We start from the raw sequence: 22,808 nt of genomic DNA, 5'->3' as shown, positions 1-22,808 counted from the left end.
GATACTGTGGCTAAGGGGCTATGGCATGCTGAGCACTGTCGTCAGTTTGATTCCCAGCCACTGTGGCTGCATTGCAATGGGAGGGTGGAATGCAAAACCTCTCCCTTATCGTGCTTTGGTTGCATGTTCCCAGGTGGGTGAAATTAATCCAGAGCCCTCCATTACAACATCCCTCGTACCGCACTGTGCAGTTAAGGGATGCTAAACCCCACAAGTCTTGAAGGCACTTGGGTCTCTAGTGCGTGTTCATTTGGGCATTTAATAGCAAATGCTTGCCGAGAATAGAATCCCATGTAACTGTGCAAATTAAGCAAATGCAATTTCTTGATCCCGATTTGTGCAGAGTGACTCTGGCGAGCCTGGGCCAGCTGAACAGGTTCTAGTATGTCCAGATTCACCACTCGAAATGATCAAACACCCGCTACAGCATCGCTGGAGCTTGTGGTTCTACAAAAATGACAAGAATCGTACCTGGGAGGAGAACCTCCTAGAGATAACCTCATTTGACACCGTTGAGGACTTCTGGGCCCTCTATAATCACATTGAGGTGGCCAGTAAGCTTCCTCTTGGATGTGACTACTCACTTTTCAAGGTAATGACATCTGTCCTTCCTGGTGGACTTTTTTTTTTCTTTTTTTCTTTTTTTGTATGTCACAGTGAGTGAAAATGAGTCCACAGTATTACTGGACTTTGTAAGTAGGTTTTGACAATGAGATCATGGCACTCTATTCTAGTGTGAATATATTTAATGTACTCCTTTGGATAGCTTAAAGGGCCATTACAAGGCCACTAAAACTGGTTTAGATAAAGTAGTTTTTTTAGAACTATCTTCGTTAATTTCATGGTTGATTATTAAGAGATAATGGATAGTTTCATTTTAAAAATTTTTTTTTCTAATTTCCCTTCCTAAACCCCCGCATGGGTACATCAGTGCGACGTCGCGGATTTCAAACTTTTTTTCATATTTGGGCCATTGCAGCTCAGTAGAAGTTCTGAAACTTGCAAAGTTCAGTCTTTAGCTCCGTTAAAATATGTCTATTTTCCAATAAATAACTCCTTACTGCTTGGCGGATTATATGATGCGCATAGAGCAATTTGTCCTGACATAACTTAATGTCCTCTCTAGAAATGAAATAGCAATGACTTTAGCACTGAAAATAACTGGAGTTATTTTTTCTTTAAAATATGTGGTGGCAGCTCGCCCCATGTGTGAAACGCTCGTTAACAGGTTATTTTCACTATTTATACACTTGAAAGCAGCGCACAAAAATATCAGGTTGTTTATTTACTGTTCATTAGCCCACTGTGATGTTTTGATCAAGAAATGCATACGGGTGGTTCTGTGAGGCAAGCATTAATCGCTGTATCATATATGATGCAGCATGCAGTTCTGGGTTTTGTGAAGGAAAGTAAATTTTTTGTTTCCTTGGGAAATAAAAAAAAAGTTGGTGTCAGAATGTTTGTATGCACTACACTTTTTCTTGGCACCATTATTGGCCTAGAATAGGTAAGAAAATAAGAATGCCAACAGTGTTTACGATGAAGATAGTGTGGGGCCTGTCACGTTCCAAGAGCTAGAAACAGCAACAATAACTCTCTGAAGAATAGTTCTTTTTCGGCTTGCGTCAAACTCTTGAAGACTATGCAAAGCAAGAGTTCACATAAAACCAAGGTCTCAATGATTTGGCCTATACTCGCGGACAGCTTTTCTTGGCTATGAAGTGAAAGCTACGGGGCCGGAGCTTCAGCACATAACTATTGGAACGCAATGTAGGCTGAGCGAGCTTGGCACTGGTTTCTGCTTCTCTGACCTCGCACAATTTCTTTAGTGAAGGCAAAGACAATTAACTCTGCATGAGTCGGTGTTTATACACATCTGATATGTAAGAGAGTTCTAAAGAGCGAGTAACGCAGCCTGCATTGGAGCCCAGACGCAACCACATGATCTTGGTGTCGGTTGGAACTTAAGGGCAACTCAAGCACTTTTCAAAAGTGAGCTTTCAACAAATTATTAGTTTTTCATCCCCTGAATACAAATATCGTAGTTTTAACGGGCCAGAAGTCACCGCTAGTTGCTTTAATTTAGCAAAAACAAGCCACAGCGTCTGCGGGCGACGCTGCGAGTCGTTAAACAAGCTGTGATGGTGAAGGCGATCGTGACGTCATCATAAGTATTGGCGAGGAGCGTGATTCGAATAGTGCTCACGTGATCCCTGTATTGACATCATCCTTGTGCCCGGTCTTTCGCCGCTACGATTGGCGCACGAAGGGGGCAGAGCTTTAATAAAAATTTAAACTGCGATTGCGGCGTTGCTACACGCATAATCGAGAAAATAACTCCAGGAGTTGAATAGGTGGATATCAAAATGACGATGTCGTCAGCTAGCGACTTCTGGTTCGAGGGTTAGCACTTCTGTTGCTTTGTTCAGCCTTGTCAGCAGTTTCTGCAGTGCGATTTCCCGCTGTTCGCGAAGAAAACGCGCTTCAGCAACGTGATTATGGTTGGCTGCTCGGCATTAGGGTGCGCGAACTCTTCCGTGAAAGGAAAAAAGTTTCGTTTTCCATGGAATGAAGCGCACAAATGTAAATGGGCAGTTGCTGTCAAACGAGCGACCGTGAACGGCGAGCTGTGGGTACCGAACGTAGGAGCCCGAATATGTGAAGATCGTTTCGTCACAGGCAAGCGCTTTGGCGAATAACTTCGTCTACTAACAATCTAGTACAAATACCCCCTTTTTAACAATTGGTTAAATACGCACACGTGTACCCAGCAAGGATCCTCAGCACATTCTGTGCCATCTTTATTCCAATACAACTAAAAGGCAACTGAGGCTGCACAAAAGAGGGGAGAGGTAACGTCGAAATAATTCGGGGACTTTTCAGATACTTAAATCGGTACTTTTTCTCTGCAGTTATTCACGACATGCGTCTCTTGAAAAATAACGGGAGACTGCGAAGGCACAGCAGCTGACGACATGGTGCGTGGTGGGCACCGCTGCCGATAAAATGGTGGACGAAGCGATCGACTGCACCGTTTGTTATGGGAAGCGTTATAGTGATGGCGAATATATTTTGTTGCACGTGCTTACGCAACAGCAAACAAACAGCCACTTACTAGGTTGACTTACCACTTGTTAAAAACTACATCTTAAGTTAACAAACGTTTATTTGCGCACGATAAACGTTTGCGCTAGATAAACGTTATGACTATTTGACGCGACACTAGACACGTTGGGGCTTGAAATGCCTGCCACCTAAAAATACACAAGTCTAAGGGCGCCAACATAAGTACGAAGGAGCGATAGCTCACACCTACCTTTTGGAACTGCCCAGCGGTGCTTGCATCGTGGTTTTTCACCCAAGTTACGCAGTATATAAAAAACCAAGCGCGTGAAGCATGGGCGTGAAGTGGCGGCGGCATAGACACGGCGACGTGGTCTCAAACCGGAAGTTGTAGCAGAATACGCCGTACCCCACAATCCCTTGCGACAACCAAGATTTTGCTATCCACCTATTATTCTGTGTCAGCCTTCCAAGCCCCCGTGAATTTTTCAATTCTAAAACCTCTTCAGCTTCCCTTTAAGGGCCGTTTATAGTCCGACGTTATCGGCGCGCGGGCGAGCGTCGTTCGTGGCCAGTCACGCTACGCCAGTCAAAATGCCATCCCTTCGATTAGCGGCGAGAAGTTGGAGTGGCGCCCTCTCCCGAGTGACGTCACAGCCAGGACGCCGCTCGTGGCGGCTTGCTCGACTGCTGGGTGTGCGCACTCTCTTTCACTTTGTTTATGCTCGGAGGTGCGCCAGCCGTACTTCGTGAATGTTTTCACTGCTTTCTGGTGTCGCATCTAAAGTGCAGTTTCTTTTTCGAAACTGCGTGAATCTGAAATTTAAATGCTTGGATATCGAAGCTATATAGAGTTGCAGGGGTTACTACTTTTGTAACGCAGAGGTGTGCCGTGTCTGTTCATAAATATTGCGTAAAAACAATGTCTGCAAATTCAGTATGGAAAATTTTAATTGTACAATGCTTCACTCCAAACTTAACATTCCTTTGGTACTTAGTTATGACAGACATTTCGTTTTACCCGGAACAGCAATATTGGTATTTGGTGTCAACTTTATATGCAAATCAGTATGGTAGAATAGGATACTGCCGGCGAAGCTTTCGTCAAGCTTCTGTATTGCTCTGTTCAGTTCTACTCAAATGTGGATACTGCAGTAATGCGCAAGAACAAGTTTGGGCGTGCATGTTTTACGAAAGACATTTGCAACTACTTTCACCTTTCTCCGAACAGCCCCCCGGGCGTTACATGACGCACCATTCAAACTTTTTTCAGGTGATGCTATACATCATGATGCCAAGACCCACATCCCGCAATGTTTCTGAGCACACCTTACGACATATGGACACCTCCCGCATGAAACGACAAATTTGACCTCTAAGCGCATTGTTTGCGACACTCTTCCATTTACTACAACTTTGAATTAAAATCGTGAAGGAGTCCTTTACAGCGCCTAATTGGAAAGCCTATAACATACTCGAGGCACTAAGTGCAGCTTCGGCTGCCTGAAAGAGGCAGCTCCGTCATACAACATCGTCACGCAACTACAGTCTGCATGACGATGTCTCGAACCACAATGGTGTTTAATTATACAAATTCAGAACTATTCACTGCGTCAGCCCATAAAAGAGCCCCTCGTATACCCACCTCATAAAGAAGACACTATATATGCAAGCCTCATATGAATTCACTTGATTTTTGATCACTCAAAAATCTGATATTTTCTATGTGCCCTATACCACTAAAGAATGAAGCTTCGGCTTCTTGCTGGCTGCAGCCATAAAAGGCATGTTTCAGCCAAAAAGTTGCGCCGAGCAGCTGTGTCAGTTTCGCCAAGCAGATCGATCCGAACGGTTCCCCAAGCAACAAGCAGCACTAAATTGTTGAACAGAGCAGAGCGTGTAGCACTGAAAAGAGAATAAATATTGGTCCATGCCTTTTTGTGTGCTGCAAACAGCTTAAAGCCTCAATTAGCTTTACTTAAAATTACCGCCACTTAAAATTAACTGGTGAAGAGTGGCTTAATTTTGAGAAGCAGTTCAAAAAGCAAACAGTCTGGCAGAATCTATACTGATGTGTTGTTTAGTCCTCGTGCTACTGCCTAACGTTTCTGTGAATAAATGCGAAAATTCGATATTTTGCCAATGAACGGCTCGTGAGCAAACAAGATTTAGCCGGTTAAAATCAAGGTAAATGTTGTACAAGTCATATATAGCCAGCGTTTATTGCATAATTGTTGCACCACGGCAGGTATGGTCACTTAACTAGATTTTCCTATCGTATGTATTCGCGTTTATGCTTTTATTATCCACCTGAGCTACTGCTGCAGGGTGTATAACTGCGCATGAAAAACCCACACTACTCCGGACTGACCTCCGTTGGCAGGCACTGTAACGGTGCCTATGAGAAATATATTGTCTAGAAAATAAGCTCTTTTTCAATAAATTTTGACGAAGACATCGTCAAAATATATTTGAGAGGACTGTCATAAGTGTACCACCATAGGAGAACGAGAGTGAACAAACGGAAACATTACAGAAGGTGCCCGGGCGCAGCCCGAACTGTAGCAGATGACAGGTGCGAATCCTTGTTGTGATGTCATGCGAGCGGCGCTTGCAGCGCCGCTTTTGCTCGTTCTCGGAGCTAATACTTCAACGCGCACGCCATCGGTTATCTTCCGAGCATGCGCAGAACGATCCCCAACCAGCAGGCCACTTTGAACGGCTGTCTGTGCCCACGGGCGGAGCAGCGTGGGTGCCTTTCTTCACGTGCGATGCATTGTGGGTTGACGGTGCCGTCGCCTTCGATAAGCGAATGGGTTAGGAGCCATTTCGCCGCCGGGCCCTTCAGTTAGAAGCTGCCAGTTACGTTGGCTGCGCCGGTGCGCCCGACTTTAGAGGGGGTCGTTTTCGCCATTGTGACGTAGCGTGCAAGCGCACTGCATTACGTCGGATTATAAACGGCTCTTTAGATGCGCAACCGACACTGGCATCAGTAGAGCCAGCGCCGTAGTCAGGTTGCTGACTCGTTTGTACTTGCATGCCGACGGTTGCGATTTCCAGATGGGTTCACTTGTTTTCTGTGCTATGAAAGTTTTTTTCTTGAAGTTAATCTACAGCTTCCCAGGGGAATTGATTGGCAGGACAGCAAGCACTCGCAAGAAAACGCGAGTGCCATTTTGCTATTGAGGAATGCGTAAAACATGCGACAGACTCGGGTGTGTGAGAAGTCAAAAGGGCAAACTAAAAATACAATAAAAAAAAGTTGCAGTTTCGACCGAAAGGCGAAGCATCGATTGCGATAGCAAACCTAGTGGACAGCTATATGAAGTATAGTAGTTTTATTGGCCATATAAACTTTTAAACATAGGCATACGAACTAAATTAACAAGCATGGTGTCACGCGCGCGCAAACAAACATGAACGCATCTCGCTCAATGACCGCGGAAACTCTGTCAAAACGCTATGGTGAGTAAGCACAGCAGCAGCAGCGAGTGAATTGACCTTCGTCCCGCTGCTCGCATCTACACGAACTGAGCCGCAAAAACACAGTGCAGGGAGGAAGGACTCTGCCCCCTCCGCAGATGGCTTTCAAGATACAGCCGCCCGGGTGGAAGCTTGCCCCCCCCCCCCCCCCCCCCCCGAGCCTTGTGGCCCGGCGGGGAAGCCACCGCATCTGGGCGCGTACGGCATCAGGCGCGGAGGCTGCATCGCGTGTCTACGCGTAGTGGCATGAAGACCTTGCACTGCTAGTTTTAAGCCCGCGCCGGAAGCTGCCACCCGTGCGACGCACGTGACCACGGTGAACCAACGTGACCAACCGGAACGACTCCCAGCGTGGCGTGCAGGCCATAGAGGAAAGAAAAAGTTAGGAGGGAGCATCGCGCAATGCGATTGAAGCCAAGCATGTCGGCCTGCATCTGCTCTGCATGCAGCGCTACAGCAGGGGCCCCGAACAAGCGCGCATTGATTTAAAAAAAAGAAAAGAAAATGCCGGGCACCAAACGTCTCGGCGAATCTCTATTCTTGCTCCGTGATCTCGACCCAAGAGGTCGCGTGTTGGGCGGACACTGTGCAAAGGGCTGGCTTCATGGAGCATTTGCTTGCCAAGACTGGCTGCGTGACGTAATGCTCTCCTAACTTTTTCCTTCCTCCACGGTGCAGGCAAGCTGCTTGCATTGTGATTGGCGTTCTGTGCATGTTTTAGTAGTTTAATCACGGCAGCCGCTGAAGTCCTTAGCCTTAGTGGCTGCATTAATAATGAAATGTTAATCGCCGTAGTGCCACGTTGGCAACAATTGAGGATGGATGGCTTCGTATAAGCAACATAACGACCACAACATAATAGCGGCACTGTGGGTGGAAAGAGGCGGTTGCCGCTGGTACTGACGTCACCTTCTCTTCAACATTAGCAGCAGCGTCATCATTTTCATGGCAAGGGGCAACACTTTCTTCTGGACACTGGTCTCATGATTCAAGAGTCAACGAAGCACAAAGACCAAAGGACGAAAGCTTGCAGCGCTGTTCGAAACCTGACACAGCGCGCAACAACGGTAGCAAGTGATGCTATGCCAATGCTGCTGCACGTTTCACCGGGTTCGCAATACTCGTATTGAGTCGCAGTTAAGCGGTCTTAATCATTCGGAGACCTGCAATATATTTTAGAAACATAAAAACAAATTTTAAGTCAACTTCATGTGTTTTATTGCCCTCTTTAACACCTCGCTTAACGTAGCCGTTGAGGGAAGGCTAGGCTGCCTTGAACATGGCAACCTAACACTGCGACGAAACGCGCGGTGATGCGCCAGAACTTGTGCATCGTTTGGGTGCACGCCCTCTTCCTTCATCAGGCGCGACGGCACGTCGAGTGAGGGCGCCGCATGTGGTCGTGTTATAATGCGTACATCTTGTTGGGGCTTAAAACGAATCTCTCTCCCGCTTCCCGTCCCTGCGTGCGCGAGATTGAGCTGTGATCGCCGGCTCACACTTTCACTCGCGCATACGGCGTGTGGCGACAGTTTTATCGCCTGTGGAATTTATACGGAACCTCGTGGCGACAACGGCAGAAATGCGCCTGGAGTGTCTATATGCAATAATACCAGTAGCCGACTTGTGAATGTTGCGTGTCCTTTCAAGTTAGGTGCTGTAAAATAGTTTTAAAAATGATTAATTTCCACGTAACAAAACGTGAACAAAACTGCGTCCCAACCACTTCCAGCAGGGGGGAAGAAGGCACGCTTTGGTTCTGTAGCTTTCGCTTCATAGCCAAGAAAAGTCTGCAAGTATAGATATTGAAGCTATTGATTAGTCGGTCAAGGATGAGGTCATCAAATTTTAATGAAAGTTGTACTAGTTGGAGCTGTAAAGCAAACTCCATTCTTAAAGCGATGTTAAATTTTTTTCAATGGTTCTAATAGTTCTTGCAAGATTTCTGTAATTCAAATGTCTTTTTGCCTAGTCCAAATTATATACCCATTACTGAATGATGTATAATATGATATGCAATAATTTTGGCTCGTAAAGCCTCAACCAAGTGTTTCCTTAAAGTCGGGTCAGGCAAATCTAGCCTAAAAAAAAAAAAAGCTTGTCTAATTTTTTCACGAGAAAATAAGTTCATGCAGTAAGGGGTTAACTAGGCCCAAGAAGATGCCGTTGAAGTTCATGACATCACGGCAAGCTGGTGAGAGAGCTTCCAGGGGGTGATGCCACGCGTCTTGGTTTTTCATCTTTTGTGGCTTACCAAGCCGCCTCTCATGGTTAAGAGTGGCCTTTTTGGTATTTTAGGAAGGTAACTGATACAGGTCATCTGAGCTTTTCTCTTTAGTGCCCCTTAAACCCATTTTGCTGCCAAGCATGAGGTTGTTAGATTCCCGACCGCGGCAGCTGCATTCTGATTGTGATTAAATGCAAAAGTGCTTGTGTACTGTGCTCTGGGTGGTCGAATCGAACCGTTCACTGTGGCATTCCTCGCAATATAACCCACTGTGCTGCTTTATAATGAACACTGCCGTTCAGTTTAGGTCTCATTTTCTTGCAAGCTCATGAATATAATAAAATGTACATGCATAAACGTATAAAGACCACAAAATTTTCTTTTTGGTGTGTTAGGTTTTGGAGCCTCAACTTAGTGAAAAATATTTTAACGCAACCAATTCTAAATGTGGGCCAAGTGCACCACTCTTGAAGTAATATTCCATACTGTCAAGGAAAATGGGGGTGCCAAACAGATATTGCATACCACTGACGTGCATCACTTGCATGATGTAGTGCTTACAAGCCAGATTAACGATGCTGGCAAAAACGGCTTATTGGACACTTGACAGGATTATAGGAGAGGGGAGGCAAAAGGAGTTCTGAGAACCGACAGCAAAGGACCAGGCTGAATGCGTAGAAGCGCAGAGGGGAGGAGGGAAAGAATATCTAATGTGGCAACGCATGCCCACTTCGGTAATATTCTTGCTGTAGCTTGCAACCACTGTGCTGGGTTGACTTGCAACTCGGTGGGTTGCGATACCATGTGACCATCTCCAATTGTTTTGGTGAAATCGGACCTGTTTCATCCCTGAAATTGCACTGCACATGGCGTGTTTTGAATGGCTTGCAATAAAATATGCTCAATTAATATTTTTTTTTGTCCTCTTAAGGGGCCCTGCAACATTATTTGAACCACCAAGTGTTGTGCCGCAATGCATCCCTTGTATGATTTCGAGGTGAATGAAAAATTAATTACGATTGATGTGGGCAAGCGAGTTATTCAGCTTACAAATTGAAAGTAACAACATAAAAAAAAAGGCATGGCCTTTTGCAGTTCACTCGCCCTACAAACACTTATCCAGTCAAAATTCAGCTTGCATTCATGTAGTGACACCTGTCGTTCCATTGTGGCCCTCCCACAGCTGTGTTTTGACAATCATTGCTATGATTACGTTTGCTTCATGTGATGCACAATGATGCACGGCTGGTAGAGACATCTTGTGTTGCTTTCAACAACACCCGAGAAATATTGGTTGCTTAAATATGATGCCAAGATAAATGTTTGAGTAGTCCACTACGATTTCAAAAAACATAGTGCAATAACTTTTTTTTTCCCCTACAGATGGTTCAGCTCAAATGCTTTTTGTGGGAACATGTTCTTTGGCGTGCCAAAGGAAATGTTAATGTGGGCTCAGGCATATTATGTTTATCTGCAACTTGCAGTATGTGGCTGGCTCATTTTTTCAAGCTTGTATTTCTTGTGCAGTATGGCATCAAGCCCATGTGGGAAGACCTCCGCAACAAGCAAGGAGGTCGTTGGCTCTTCAACTTGAACAAAAACCAGAGGACAATAGACTTGGATAACTACTGGCTTGAAATTGTGAGCTTTCCCTTTACTTAGTAATTACTGAGACAGAGACATTGTCCATAATCTATGGCTCAGTTGCTGTTAGCAAGTTGTTTGGCATGAAAACAGGTATGCTTGCTTCTGTTGTGTAAACTGTGAATGCGATACCCAAAAGTTTGGGGACCTCTGTGACCGCAGATGGTGAGTGGCAATACGTTTGCTTAGCTTTATCAGTCAAATACTTAAAGTACTCGTCATTTCTCGGAGCGCGAAAGGAATGAGAAAGCTGTAGCAGTTTTTCTTTTTTAAGTGCTCTTCACAAACATGTTGTACAGCAGCAATATTTGCTGCAAGGTATGTGCTGCTAAAAAATTGCAGTGGAAGTTGGAATCGGCTAACGCTAGGCAGGGGTAATTGGAGATCACTGGGAGAGGCCTTCGTCCTGTAGTGGACATAAAAATTGGCTGATGATGTGCTGCTAATTTCTCGAAAAGAGATAGGTTGATTGTTTCTGTGTGAGCAAGGAGGGGTCAACAGTTAAAGTGCTCTCATTTGAACACGTTCAGCATGCGTCTTATTGCTTATTTTCCTGCATAATGGATCTCATGACCTGCTCAGTGGCTGTGGTATCCTTCTGCTGAGCATGAGGTTGCGGCTTAGACTCCTGGCTGCGGCGGCCACATTGTGATAGGCTTGGGAGGCAAAAGCTCTCTTGAAATGAAATTAAGCCCTGAGCCCTCCACTACGGGTGTGCAGTTTGTGGACATGCCCCATAGCTCAGTAATGGCTCCGACATAATTATGCGTGAAGATGCAGGTGCAGGTTTCATGGGGAGTAGCTGACGCTACACTTTACATTCATTTTCTTGTAGAACTAAGCACGCAAAAGCATCGAGAGCACAAAAGGAAGGAGCACCACAGGGGCAGAAGCGCCGGCTGCCAAGTCATTTTTGTTTCAAGGAAGCGCAAATTAGAGGAATTAAATAGAAATATAAAAAGGCAAAATGTATACGGTAAGCAAATAAATGCGTTTCAGCATGTACAGAACAGAGGCTAAACGTGTTTCTGCGCATGCTGAAATACTTTTGTTGTTTGCTGTATACATTTTGCCTTCTTATTCAATCGCAATTCCTCCTATTTAACTAAACCCCCTTCATTCACGAATTATGATGCACTGTCAATAAATGTGTCAAATTTGCATTATTTTATTGTAAGGTGCCACAGACTCGCGAAAGAAAGCAAGGATAGTAGGAAGATAATTTTAGTGAGGGTTCGTAATTAGAGTAATTAAATTTGAAGTAAGTTTGAATAAGCAGAGGAATTAAGCTGCAGCTCAGTTTTTTTTTTTTTTCCTTGCTGGTACTGGACAAAATTAGCAAAAAGAATTCGTCTACAAATGACTAAAAGGAATAATCAAACAGGCCAAAAAAAACTGAAAATCGCTAATATACCCAGAACTGCCACAAATGATGCAGGGTGCGCACAGGTCTTTTTTCTCCTTGAAAACCCTTGAATTTCTTGTGTAATAGTCCAAGATAATTTTGTGACCAGCTTTTTATGGTGGATCAGCATGGACCCAGCAAACTTGCCATTTTAGAAACAATGGCACAATACAAAGGAAGAGAAAAGGGACGTTGCACCCACCTATGTGCCACATACCTTTGCCACACTCGCCTTTGATCCGCACGGCATACCTTCGTTGCAGTCGCACCCCCTCGTGCTCTCTCCCGTCTCCCTTCTACCGCTTACTTGTTTTGGAAGAGTGGAAGGGAGATCAGAAAAAGGTATGCAAGGCTGGCGATGCGGCGAAATCCTGTCGCATTGGATGTATGGCATAAATGCGGGTGCGGCGGCTCGCTTTTTCTTTTTCACACGACTTTCACTTCGTCTTTAAAGTTAATCTGCAGCGAGCGCAAAGTCATCCCACTGCGAGTGACGCTATTAGCCACGATGGCGGAGTGGACGCAAAAGCTTTGCAGGCTTCGTTTCATATCAATCTAAAGCTATCATCGACACGACACAAAATCATACCTTTGGTCGCAGGCTCTTCAAATTAAAAAAAAAATGATGTGTTCTTCATGAAATTTGTTTTTCTGGTTGCATGATAATGCTAAAAATTTTACGGCCCCTTCTGTGGAAGATAAGTATATCAGAGACTGTATTTATTTGTCATAGTGAAATTGGACCTTTTATGCAAAGTGCCGATTTTACTACCTTCGTTGTGTTTAAGTTTATAGTGTTTTAGAAAGATTGGTATAGTGAAAAATTGCTATATGGGATGCCGATCTGCACCCTTTAAAAAGCTTTGACAGGGCCTTGAAAGGCCTTCAATATCCTTGAATTTGTCCGAGACCTGTACGAGCCCTGTGATGGCTAGTCTTCACTCAAGTACCTATTGCTGTGAAATTGGTGTCCGAGCAACCACGGAGACTCCAGTGCTGGTGCCTCGCTGGGTGCCAGGTGAAAGAAGTCCGGAGGGACGCGAAAATGTGCTTTATGTACAACATTTACATGTCGCTTGTGGGGTGGCTCAGTGTGCTAAGGCGTTGCGATGCTGAGTATGAGATCGCGGGATCGAATCTCAGCCGCCGCGGCCGCATTTCGATGGAGGCAAAATGCAAAAACACCCATATGTTTGTGTTGTAGTGCACGTTAAAAGAACCCCAGGTGGTCGAAATTAATCGGAGCCCTTCACTAGGGTGTGCCTCATAATCAGAACTGGTTTTGGCACGTAAAACTCTAGAACGAATATTTACTTGTCGACCATCAGAAGAAAAAGCCAGTGAAAGTACTGTGCTGCTCTCTCAAATCTGTTCCCTAGGTCTCCTAGGCTTTCCGAAGTGTTCTTTCACTGCATTTCTTGCTAGCAACAGGATCAGAGAAGTTACGTTGAACTTCTCGCCATTGTCGAGTTGGGGTGCTTGACCTTTGGAATGTGGGCTGGTTGCCGGCTGGCCAGTGGGGACATTCGCTTCTGGGGATGCACCCTGCATTAATTTTTTTCTAGTGTGTAGCGCAGAAACTTGAGAATAAACGGTGTGAAGACACGCGAGCACTATCAATTGTAAACAAGTGCCGTCAATCATTTTGACTACAGTGCTTACCTCATTGTCAGCTCTCGGGCGTTGTGGCAGGAAGATAATTCAAAGCAGCATTCAAGAAACTTCTTTGTTCAGGGGGGAGTGCCAGGCAAAGTACTATACTGTCACATGTATTTCTTCAGCGATCATTTATGATCAATAGTGCAAAGTGCATATAATATAGACAGGTATTTCAGACTAGGGTCCCATAGTCCGAGGGCTGCAACGGGACCTGATCATGCATTGAAGCAAACTGGCGGAATCGGTCTACTCAGAAGTAAGCACAAAGGCAGTTTCAGTGATTGTTGAGCTGATGATGATTGAAAACATATGGGTACACTCTGAACATGGGAATATTCAGACCTGTGTCGCGATGTTGTGATGCTTTTCCTGATGCTGTTCCTTTTTGGGATCCGTCAGTCGTCAGAGCGATGCTCTGCCTGCGTTATCAGTGGGATCAGCCGGCCATAAATGGTGGATGAAAGGGGCATAAAATCGAGCAGAAGGCATTGGTATAAAATTGCGGGCCTGTTTTAACATGCTATATGGCTTTCTTGTACGTACCATTCCTTCTGCCTGAAGCAGTATCCTAATAGGATGCAGGGTATATTTGTTGGCTTGTGGCACAGCTTCATGAAATTCTATAACTCTTAGGCTATTGACATACTATAGTGGTTTTATAATTTTGGACAATGTCAAGTTGCAATGCCTGTGCTGTCTGTATTTAACAGTTGCTGTGCCTGATAGGAGAGAGCTTTGAAGAGTTCAGTGACGACGTAAATGGTGCTGTGGTCCAAGTTCGCCCCAAACTTGACAAGATTGCTGTCTGGACTGCTGATGTTCGCCGAGCTGATGGCAACATTAAGATTGGGTAAGTTTGTTTTGTTGGCTTATCTCATGGGTTTTAAAATTTTCCATTTGTAGAATAAAGTGACTCTGCCTTGCCGCAGAGATCTCTTGTTCAACCGGTGATACTCGGTAAGGGTGTTCGTACACTGGTCTGGTTGCTTCGTCTGTTATTATACAGTGTTTAACAATCGGTGTGCGGCCGTACCTTTGACGAAGTGGAGAAACATTCTGCGAAGTCATTTATGAGCTCTTCCATCAATTCTTTCTGGGTTGGCGACAGACTTGGGCTGATTGCAACTGACGTTATGGCGTCATGCGTAGTTTGTGCAGCAGGCGGCATAGACGCTAAACTACATGCACCTGTGATTGCAGTAACGCTGTGTAGAAAGGCGATGGCTGTGTTCTTTGTGACATGCTGAAATTCACTTCCGAAATTTGTCAGCAATACATCAGCTCACCCATCGCGTAGCTGAACAATTCCCCATGCTATACAAATACCTTTCTTCAGTAGCTCGATGTTGGCATCCGCTATACCTTCAGAGTTGTCGAATGCTTGACTTCTTACGCGAACCAGGATGCTGCATCGTGGTGGCACATGCCCAATCTAGCTAGGAATCGCGCCTTTGGGTGAGGCCTAACACTGGTGCTGACAAAGCCTTCCTCGTCCCGAACTCATCGTCGTCTCGTTTTCCAACAGCTTGCCCCACGTTGGGAACGCCAAATGTCGGGATAAGGGGGCGATGCCAACGGCTCTCTGCCTCGGCACACCAAGCCCCGCGGTTGGCGCATGCCTGCCCATCAACCGCGGTCCGGTACAAGCTTGAGGAAACAATAGACAACTACTGTGTACGCTCGGAATACATTTATTATGACTGCAACTAACACTTCGAGCAGGCCAGCTAGCTATAGTTGACATCGCTGAGTGTTCCCTCGAAGAGAATAATACACTAGGTAAATAAGGGCTTCCGACTTCCCAACTGGGGAATACGGGCGGCCGCGGCAATTACCGCGCCAAGAATGCGGTTGACTAACCACGTGTGGGAAAACGGGAGCGGTGACGGAGACTTCCGCTATCGCCGCTTGCTGGAGACCAAAGAGACACGGGCGATGTCAGCGGGATCTCGCGTGACCCACCCGGTGGCGCTGATAGCGCTTGCGATTCCCGTGCGCAGCCCGCGGAAGGAAAATTTCCCCTCTCCCAACTCTCCCTGGCGCGCATGCGCCTGACGCGACGTTTGTTGCGCATGTGGCGATCATGGGACCCGAGGATTCCCACAACAGCACGTGCAAAACAGCAACCGAAACGTAGAAAAAAAAACGCTTAACCTTGCACTCAGCCGCGCAACGCTTAAAACAGCGAAGCTGGGCGATCATAGCCAGGCATTTCCCGGAAGTGCGCAAACTTTTCATCTTGCTACTCATGTTAATTTCTTTTCACGCATCTCGGACTTACTGCCATCACTGCACATTGCATAGCACATCTTGCTACACCAACACCTCGTTGCAATGCCGACAACGCGTTCCAGCAGACCCGCTCCATGAATGAATGTGTGTCTCTCTCTCTCTCTCGCTCTTGTAGCGTGCAAAACCTATTCACCTCGCAGAGCACGAGCGAGCGCCAGCTGTGGACGAAGACGACGCTCGAACGCAATCATATAGTTCGCATAAATGCATGTTGAGCAAGCGTGGCTGTATAGCCTAGTGGTTAAGACGCTCTCCTTGGGACCGGGGGTTCGCGGGTATGAATCCTGCCTCGGCAAGAAAGTTTATTTTCTTTTATTTCTTCGCGTTTCTTGATCCGAACCACAAGTTACAGCTGGCTTAAACAGCTTTGCTGTTAAAAAGAAAACTGATCCCACATTTAGTGATTATGGTGGTAGTGCTGACTGAAAAAAAGACAGAAAAAAAGAAACTGGAGCGTTTCGTCAGCTAAGGAAGAGTGGGCATGGCCTCCAGAAATTGGTAGATCGCGCGCACTGTATTCATAGCAAGCGCCTCTCAATCTTGGAGGCTATAGAGTTGGTCACTGGAATCCAAGCCTGGCCAAGCCAGCAGAAAATCCAACACGGCAGTCTACAAGATCGGGTAGCATGGCTCGGAAAGAGCGATTTAGTCCGGAAAATTGAACTTCAGGGCCTGAATTCCTTCGAAAAATCGGGCGCAAAAATGCATTAACTGTATGGGAACCCTGACAGTGCTTTGGGTAAGTCCGGAGTATCCAACAAGTCCGAATTTTAGAAGTCCGAAAAATCGTCGGCGACTGTGTCAGTTTTCCGACAGTGTTAATGTGGAAGGAGCCTTTTCAGATGCTTTCATTGTTGAGGCCATATCTGAGTTCCTTGGTGTTTTAAATTTTCCTTGCTTTTTCTACAGCCACGTTTTTAATCCATTTGGCAATTGAAGCATGCTGGTGGTACTCAACTACAGTACAGACCACTTATAACGTAACCTGCTTATAGTGCAGGACCAGATACGGTCTTTTCACACTCCCGTTCATTTTGCCATAGCACTCTATGTATATGCGTATCGCTTATAGTGCTGTTGCGGGAGAAGAAATACCGGTTACAGTGCAGCTGCCTGGAAGTTCGGCAGTCAACTGAGATGGAGAACGGAGCGCTCCCTTCAAGCCGCAGATATACTTCAATGTAATGCGCTGGCGCACACGTGTCGAACTCTGCGACGTCACGGTGGTGAACAGTGAGCGTCTATTCTCCGACACGGCATGTCTGGCGCCATCAGGCACGTCCAACATTGCTGGCGCGTGAATAGCTCCATTCCTATTTTTCGCTCGCCGCGCTGCGGTGGCCATGCATCCCTGCATTCCTCGCACGGAACTGGCAGTATGATGCAATGGCGGGAGAGCGCGAAAGCGCGTCCATGGCTAACTGTGCATGCGCAGCTTTCTGCGCATTAACAAGCATGGTGTCACGTACAAACATGAACACATCTCACTCGACCGCGGAAATGCTCTGTCAAAACGCTGGAGTCGGGAAGCGCGGCAGCAGCAGCGAGCGAATTGACCTTCGTGCTGCGTCTCCCATCATTACAAACTAAGCCGTGAAAACAGCGCACGACTGATTGGGCTCCCGTTGCAGATGGCTTTCAAGATACAGCGGGCCCCAGCAGGCATAGAATGCGCTTCCTTCCCGCTTTCCTCCCTTGTGTGCACGAGATTGAGCCGCGATCGCTGGCTCGCCCTCTCACGCTTTCACTTGCCCATACAGCATACTGCACGCAGCGGCGATTTTTATCGCCTTTGGACTTTATACGGAAGCTCACAGCGACGGCAGAAATGTGCCTGGAGTGTCCATATGATTGCTCTTGCAATAAAATCGTACATTGCCAAGCTTGCTACTTTGGTTAAAACACGGTTTCCAAACTACAAATTTGACACTTAGCCAAATTAGTAGCAGACAGTGTGTTCCACCTGGCGGTTTTGTTGTCCAGATGTATGAAGAGGCAGCATAGTTTGAGTATTTGAGCTGATACAGCTAAACCTAGTTATAACGAAATTGAGAAATTCCCGAAAAACTTCGTTATAAAGAGGATTTCGTTATATGCAGGTTTGGCATGAAAATTCGAAAAAGAAACGCTTACCGTATGTACTACCTATCGCTCAAGATTTACTCCCAATACACTAAAGTTGTGATGAACAAAAAAGTCCCAGTTTCACCCGAAAGGCAAAGCAGCGATTAATATACAAAGTAAGGATGGTACAGTCAAACCTCGTTAATACGGTACATACCTGGTTAATGCGCAATTGCAGTTTAAACATAGTCGCGAAGATTCTTCCACCCAGCCCCCATTGAACCCCATGTATTGGCTGGCCGCTTAAGCCGTAGTCGCTCAGTGCCCACCAAACGGTTAGTGCGTACTATTTTTCTTGTTCTACACGCGCAGGCACAAAATCTGCAAAATCTCACCTGCGCAGTGATTCTCGAGTTGCGACGCCCGGACGACAGTAGCCAGCGATAGTGAACTTGCAACACGGCCACATGACGTATTTCCCGCATGTACAGCTGTTGTCGATTGCCGCGCACAAAAGCATGGCCTTCGAGATAAGTTCCCGGTAACTCGGAGAAGCTGCCGGTAGGGGGCACGAATTCGCTGTCGCCATCGGAGTAGTAACCGCGTAGAAGCACATTTTATTGCAAAGCGCATTTGTGCCGTCACCGTGGACGTCGCTTTGAGGTTCCGTGTCAAGTCCAAACACTGCAACATCATTGCCGCGCGCCGTATGCTGTGTGTGCGAGTGAAAGCTTGCGGGGGTCAGCCGACTCATCTCGCGAGTGCGAGGGGGAGAGAGGGAGGGGGCGGCGAGAAAGGGAGGCGTTTACTTAGGCGGGGGCCGCTGCCGTATCTTGAAAGCGATCTGCGATGTGGAAACAGCGCCCGTGTGAGCTTATCTTCAAAGCCAACTGCAGATAAGGTCAATATCTTGGGTTTCTGCGTCGAAGCACTCATTCTTGGAATGTCGCACCAGGTACTGGATGCGTGGATGTGTGTCGTTTCGCACAAGCGCGAGGCGTCGGAAACGAAGAGCGGGCGACACGATGGCGTCGTATAGTGTCACCTAGTGTCAGGTTAGTGAAGCGCAGAGACTTGCGCAGTAACCGAAAAATAGCATTGGCGGCGCGTTGAGAAAAAAAATTTTTTTTTTCCTTCGGCAACATCAACAGGAAAAGGAGTGCCGGCTTGGCGGGCTAGGCCAGCTACAGCGAGCGGCGGGATCAGGTTTGAATGAAGGGAGGGGGAAGGTCACGCCCGCAGCGGCAAGATCGCCGGGTCGAGGGATGCAGGGCCACCTCGCAAGCCGCACACGCTTGCGCGCACGTGCACTCTCTGTCGCCTTGCAGTGGCCGTGAATTCGAGCGCGCCAAGCGCAACGCCGCCGCTTCGCATTTCGTCGCGGCGGAGAATGTGCTTCCAGTTGCTGCTCGCGCAAATGTGACATAATTTGGGGTGAAATCTCTCGGTTTTCGGTGGGGAAAATTAGTTATTTCGAGGGGGTTTCCCGCTGCTACTTCGTTCCGTAGAGGTCTCAAATACATGTGCTTCTATGGAGTAACGGCGGGGAATAGAAATTTTTTGTTATATCCAGGAATTCGTTATATGGAGGTTCGTTATAAGCAGGTTTAACTGTAGTGTCAGGTAGCTAAAAGCACCAGCAGGGGCCCCTTGACAGTGCCCCCTTCTTACTTTTAACATGCTTCACTGCACGGCAAATATGCTTCACCGCATAACACGGCTGTACTGCAGCGAAGCTGGCTTAACCTGACAATGGCAATTTTTGGGCATTTCAAATAGTGTCTTTGGAATCGAATCAAATACCAACTGATTAAAATGGAATATTTGCACACCGCATGTTACTGTTAAGGAGCACTTCACGGACACGCGAGTGCATTTCACACAAGGGAAATTTATTGATGGGGTTGCTAAGACTACTCATCGTCACTAGAGTTGACCTCACTGGTACTGCTGCCATCATAGCTGCTGCGGTCCCACAGCAGGTCGTCATCAAAAGTGAGTCCACACTTCGCGAACGACCGCACCACGACATTGCGCGGTACAGCCCCCCCACGCAGAGAGGACCCACCCGCACACAGTAGCCAGAGAGGCCAAATTTTCTTGCGCTGAAGCCGCCACTGCCGCACTACACGTTCACTGACTCCAGACTTGCGTCCCGCTGCGCAGTTGTTAGTTTCCTCAACATGGAGGATAGCAGCCCGTTTGAACGCTGCTGAGAACGAGCGCCGAAAGTTCTTGGCACTCATGACAGGCGCGACGATTCAGCACAACAGCAGAAGTGACAGATGCGCGCGGCCGTCGAAAACAATCGTATCTCAAAGAAAAGCTCTTCCGCCAACTACTAATACCCCCCTAACGGCGGCTCTTCCGCCATCTACCAATACCCCCTAAACTGCGGCTCTTCCATGATCGATGCTCCGACAAGAGCCGTGCGATCGTGGTGCGCGCAATCAAAATGCAATACAGTAAATTATTACGCTACGCTTCTACCGTAACCATAAAAACGTAGGTGCAAAGTTGTAACCACGCCGTAGCACCCCTGATTTCTCGTTTCTCTTGCCGTTACTAGCGGTACACGGTTCGGTTTCGATTCTAAGTCGACCCCCCAACATTTGATTGCCAAATTTGAAAAAATGGGTCGACCTACAATCGTGTAAATACGGTATAGGAGCCAAGTCTAAGCCAGAGTTGGTGCTAAAATAGCAGTTATTCTGTAAAATGTGCTTGCTGTTTGTGTAGTAGTGCAAACATTTAGCGATTTTTCTCTCAAATTTGCACCATATTGGGTCCTATTTAGTCATAGCCAATTAGAGCATGTGCAAAAAAAATACCGCCGTGCTTTCTTTTTAATACAGTAGAACCTCACTGATACGTTCCCGCTTAATACGATTTCCCGGCTCCTACGTTCGCAATCGCGAAAAATAAACATGACCCCATAGAGGAATGTGTTAATACGTTCCCGGAAAATACGATTATTCGGCAGCAACGTTCAGCATTGTGGCAAACTGCGGTCATATGATACGTGTTGCAGCGAAAAATTATCATTCAGGTGTGCAAAAAGGCCGCTCTCACGTGCTTGTGAAGCGCTAAGTGGCAGACAGCCGTCGCGCGGCTTCTCTGCAGTGCTCAATTCCCCCCCCCTCCCTCCGCGACTTCTCTGCATTGCTCGTTCGCCCAAAGTGACGGAAGTGCGGCAGCAGCGTCGAGCGAATTGACCTTTGCGCTATTTCGCCCCTCGCTTCAACGCGAACTACTAAGCGGCGAAGCTACGACTCGCCGAGATCGTAGCGGAGGTGGTGGTGGACGAGGCGCCTGAAGACGGCAGCGAGAACGAAGGCTTGCGCCCACCGGCTACCTTCGCCGAAGCCCTTGCTGGCCTGGAAGCCTTACAAAGCTTCTTTCACAGGAAAGACGATTAAAATGTGGACAAGGGCCTGCAATGTGCGCAAGAGTTGTTCCTGTCCAAGAATGTGACGCATCAGCAGAAAATACAATCGAATCTGGATAATTCTAACTCGAAGCGGCCCGAAAATTTGTTATGCGACGAGGTTTATTGTCGTCGATAACGTGATAACGTTGCACAGCGGGGCGATCAAACACTTCGGCAAAAAGGGTCTTAAATGCTGACCAGCTTGAAAAGTCTGATTCGTGGTTGAAGAACCACAGTTTGGCTACGTCGGCGAGGTAGAAGGACACATAGGACAGGTTAGCCTGGTCGTCCCATTTGTTATGGGCACTTACACGTTCGTACGATGAGAGATAGGCTTCCACGTCGTGTTCGGCGGTCCCACTGAAAATGGGTGGATCGCGATGAAGAGGGACGACAGTGGCAGCCGGTGGTGCAGGCAACGAAGTGGCTGGATCAGGCATAGTGCAGGGCGATCGTGTTGGTCTTGGCAGGGTTCGAGTGCGGAGCTCCAGGACGAGGCGAAGGATCTCGGCAACCTCCACCAAATGCGACGAGGTTTATTGTCGTCGATAACGTTGTAAGAACGCTAGGTACTGGTAGGCACTGCAAGGACTGTTTGTAGCACGGGGGTTCTCTCGCGATCACGGCACGGTCCTTCGTCTTCCTCCTCAGTCGGCACATACCCAGGGGCGCCTCTGCTTCATTACAGTTAGTACTTATTTTTGATGTATTTGTGCACCATAGCCCTACAAGCGAACGGTGCGAGTGGTGAAATATCGCGGCGCGCAAGCACGTAGCGAGTGAGGGCCACGAAACTGCCCACGCCGGCCAACGCTCGCATCTCGATAGCGCCTCTTCCTCTTATCAACCACAATCTATTTCTCTCGCACATCCCGATAACGGCAGTGAACGAAACTTCAGGGATCGGGCCGCGCTGGCATGGTGACGCGCACGGAGGCCGTCGAAGGTGAGGGAGGAGGGCGGCAGGGAAGCGCATTTGGCCTGCGCAACCCCGTCGCTTCGGTGGCTCCCCTCACCCTCCCTCTCAACTCTCGTAGCTCCCTCACCTTTGACTGTCTCCGTGCGCGCCTGCGGGCCCGGTGCCAGCTTACCCGCTCCCCTAAGTTTCGTTTTCTGCCGTTGAAGCGAGCGTTGGCCGGACTCGGCCTCCGCATTGCTTCCCTCTGTGCCGCAGCCGCTGCGTTGGCTGAGACGTCGGCACGTACACACGTGTTTCGGCACGACGCTGAAACGGCGACCTTACCATTTGAAAGAGAAAATTTTTGCCGCGGTATTTTTTAATTTATTATTTCTCCGCGCGGGCGTTGAGGGGTCTCTCCTAAGCTTTTGCTTTATGGCGGTGTCGGAGCATTGCCAGTCAGAGGCGCTGCCACATGATTTGGTGTGCTGCTGAGAGCATTGTTGGTGCACGGTTATGTTCGAATTAACCGTCGCAAATGCTTTCGCGTTCGATTTACCGAGCGTTCTCGCGCATTGGAATACACATAACTTTGACGGGACCACAGCATCAGTTCGAATTAACGAGATTCGACTGTAACTAT

The 22,808-nt window shown here is 47.3% G+C and overlaps 1 protein-coding gene across 2 annotated transcripts in view; it reads left to right on the top strand.

Annotated features, from left to right (window-relative positions):
- Positions 1-22,808, top strand: part of LOC119437011 (eukaryotic translation initiation factor 4E) — a 49,099-nt gene that overhangs the window by 13,163 nt on the left and 13,128 nt on the right. For both annotated transcript variants that reach the window (XM_037704073.2, XM_049660181.1), the window contains exons 2-4: positions 344-592; positions 10,301-10,414; positions 14,192-14,331. In XM_037704073.2, coding sequence (XP_037560001.1) covers positions 344-592; positions 10,301-10,414; positions 14,192-14,331 — 503 coding nt within the window. The remainder of the gene's footprint in view (positions 1-343; positions 593-10,300; positions 10,415-14,191; positions 14,332-22,808) is intronic.

This window comes from Dermacentor silvarum, chromosome 1, assembly GCF_013339745.2.
Source record: "Dermacentor silvarum isolate Dsil-2018 chromosome 1, BIME_Dsil_1.4, whole genome shotgun sequence".
In the NCBI taxonomy this organism is placed as follows: Eukaryota; Metazoa; Arthropoda; class Arachnida; order Ixodida; family Ixodidae; genus Dermacentor; species Dermacentor silvarum.
Note: the sequence above shows the minus strand (reverse complement) of the source record. Positions and strands in the feature narration are given on the sequence as shown.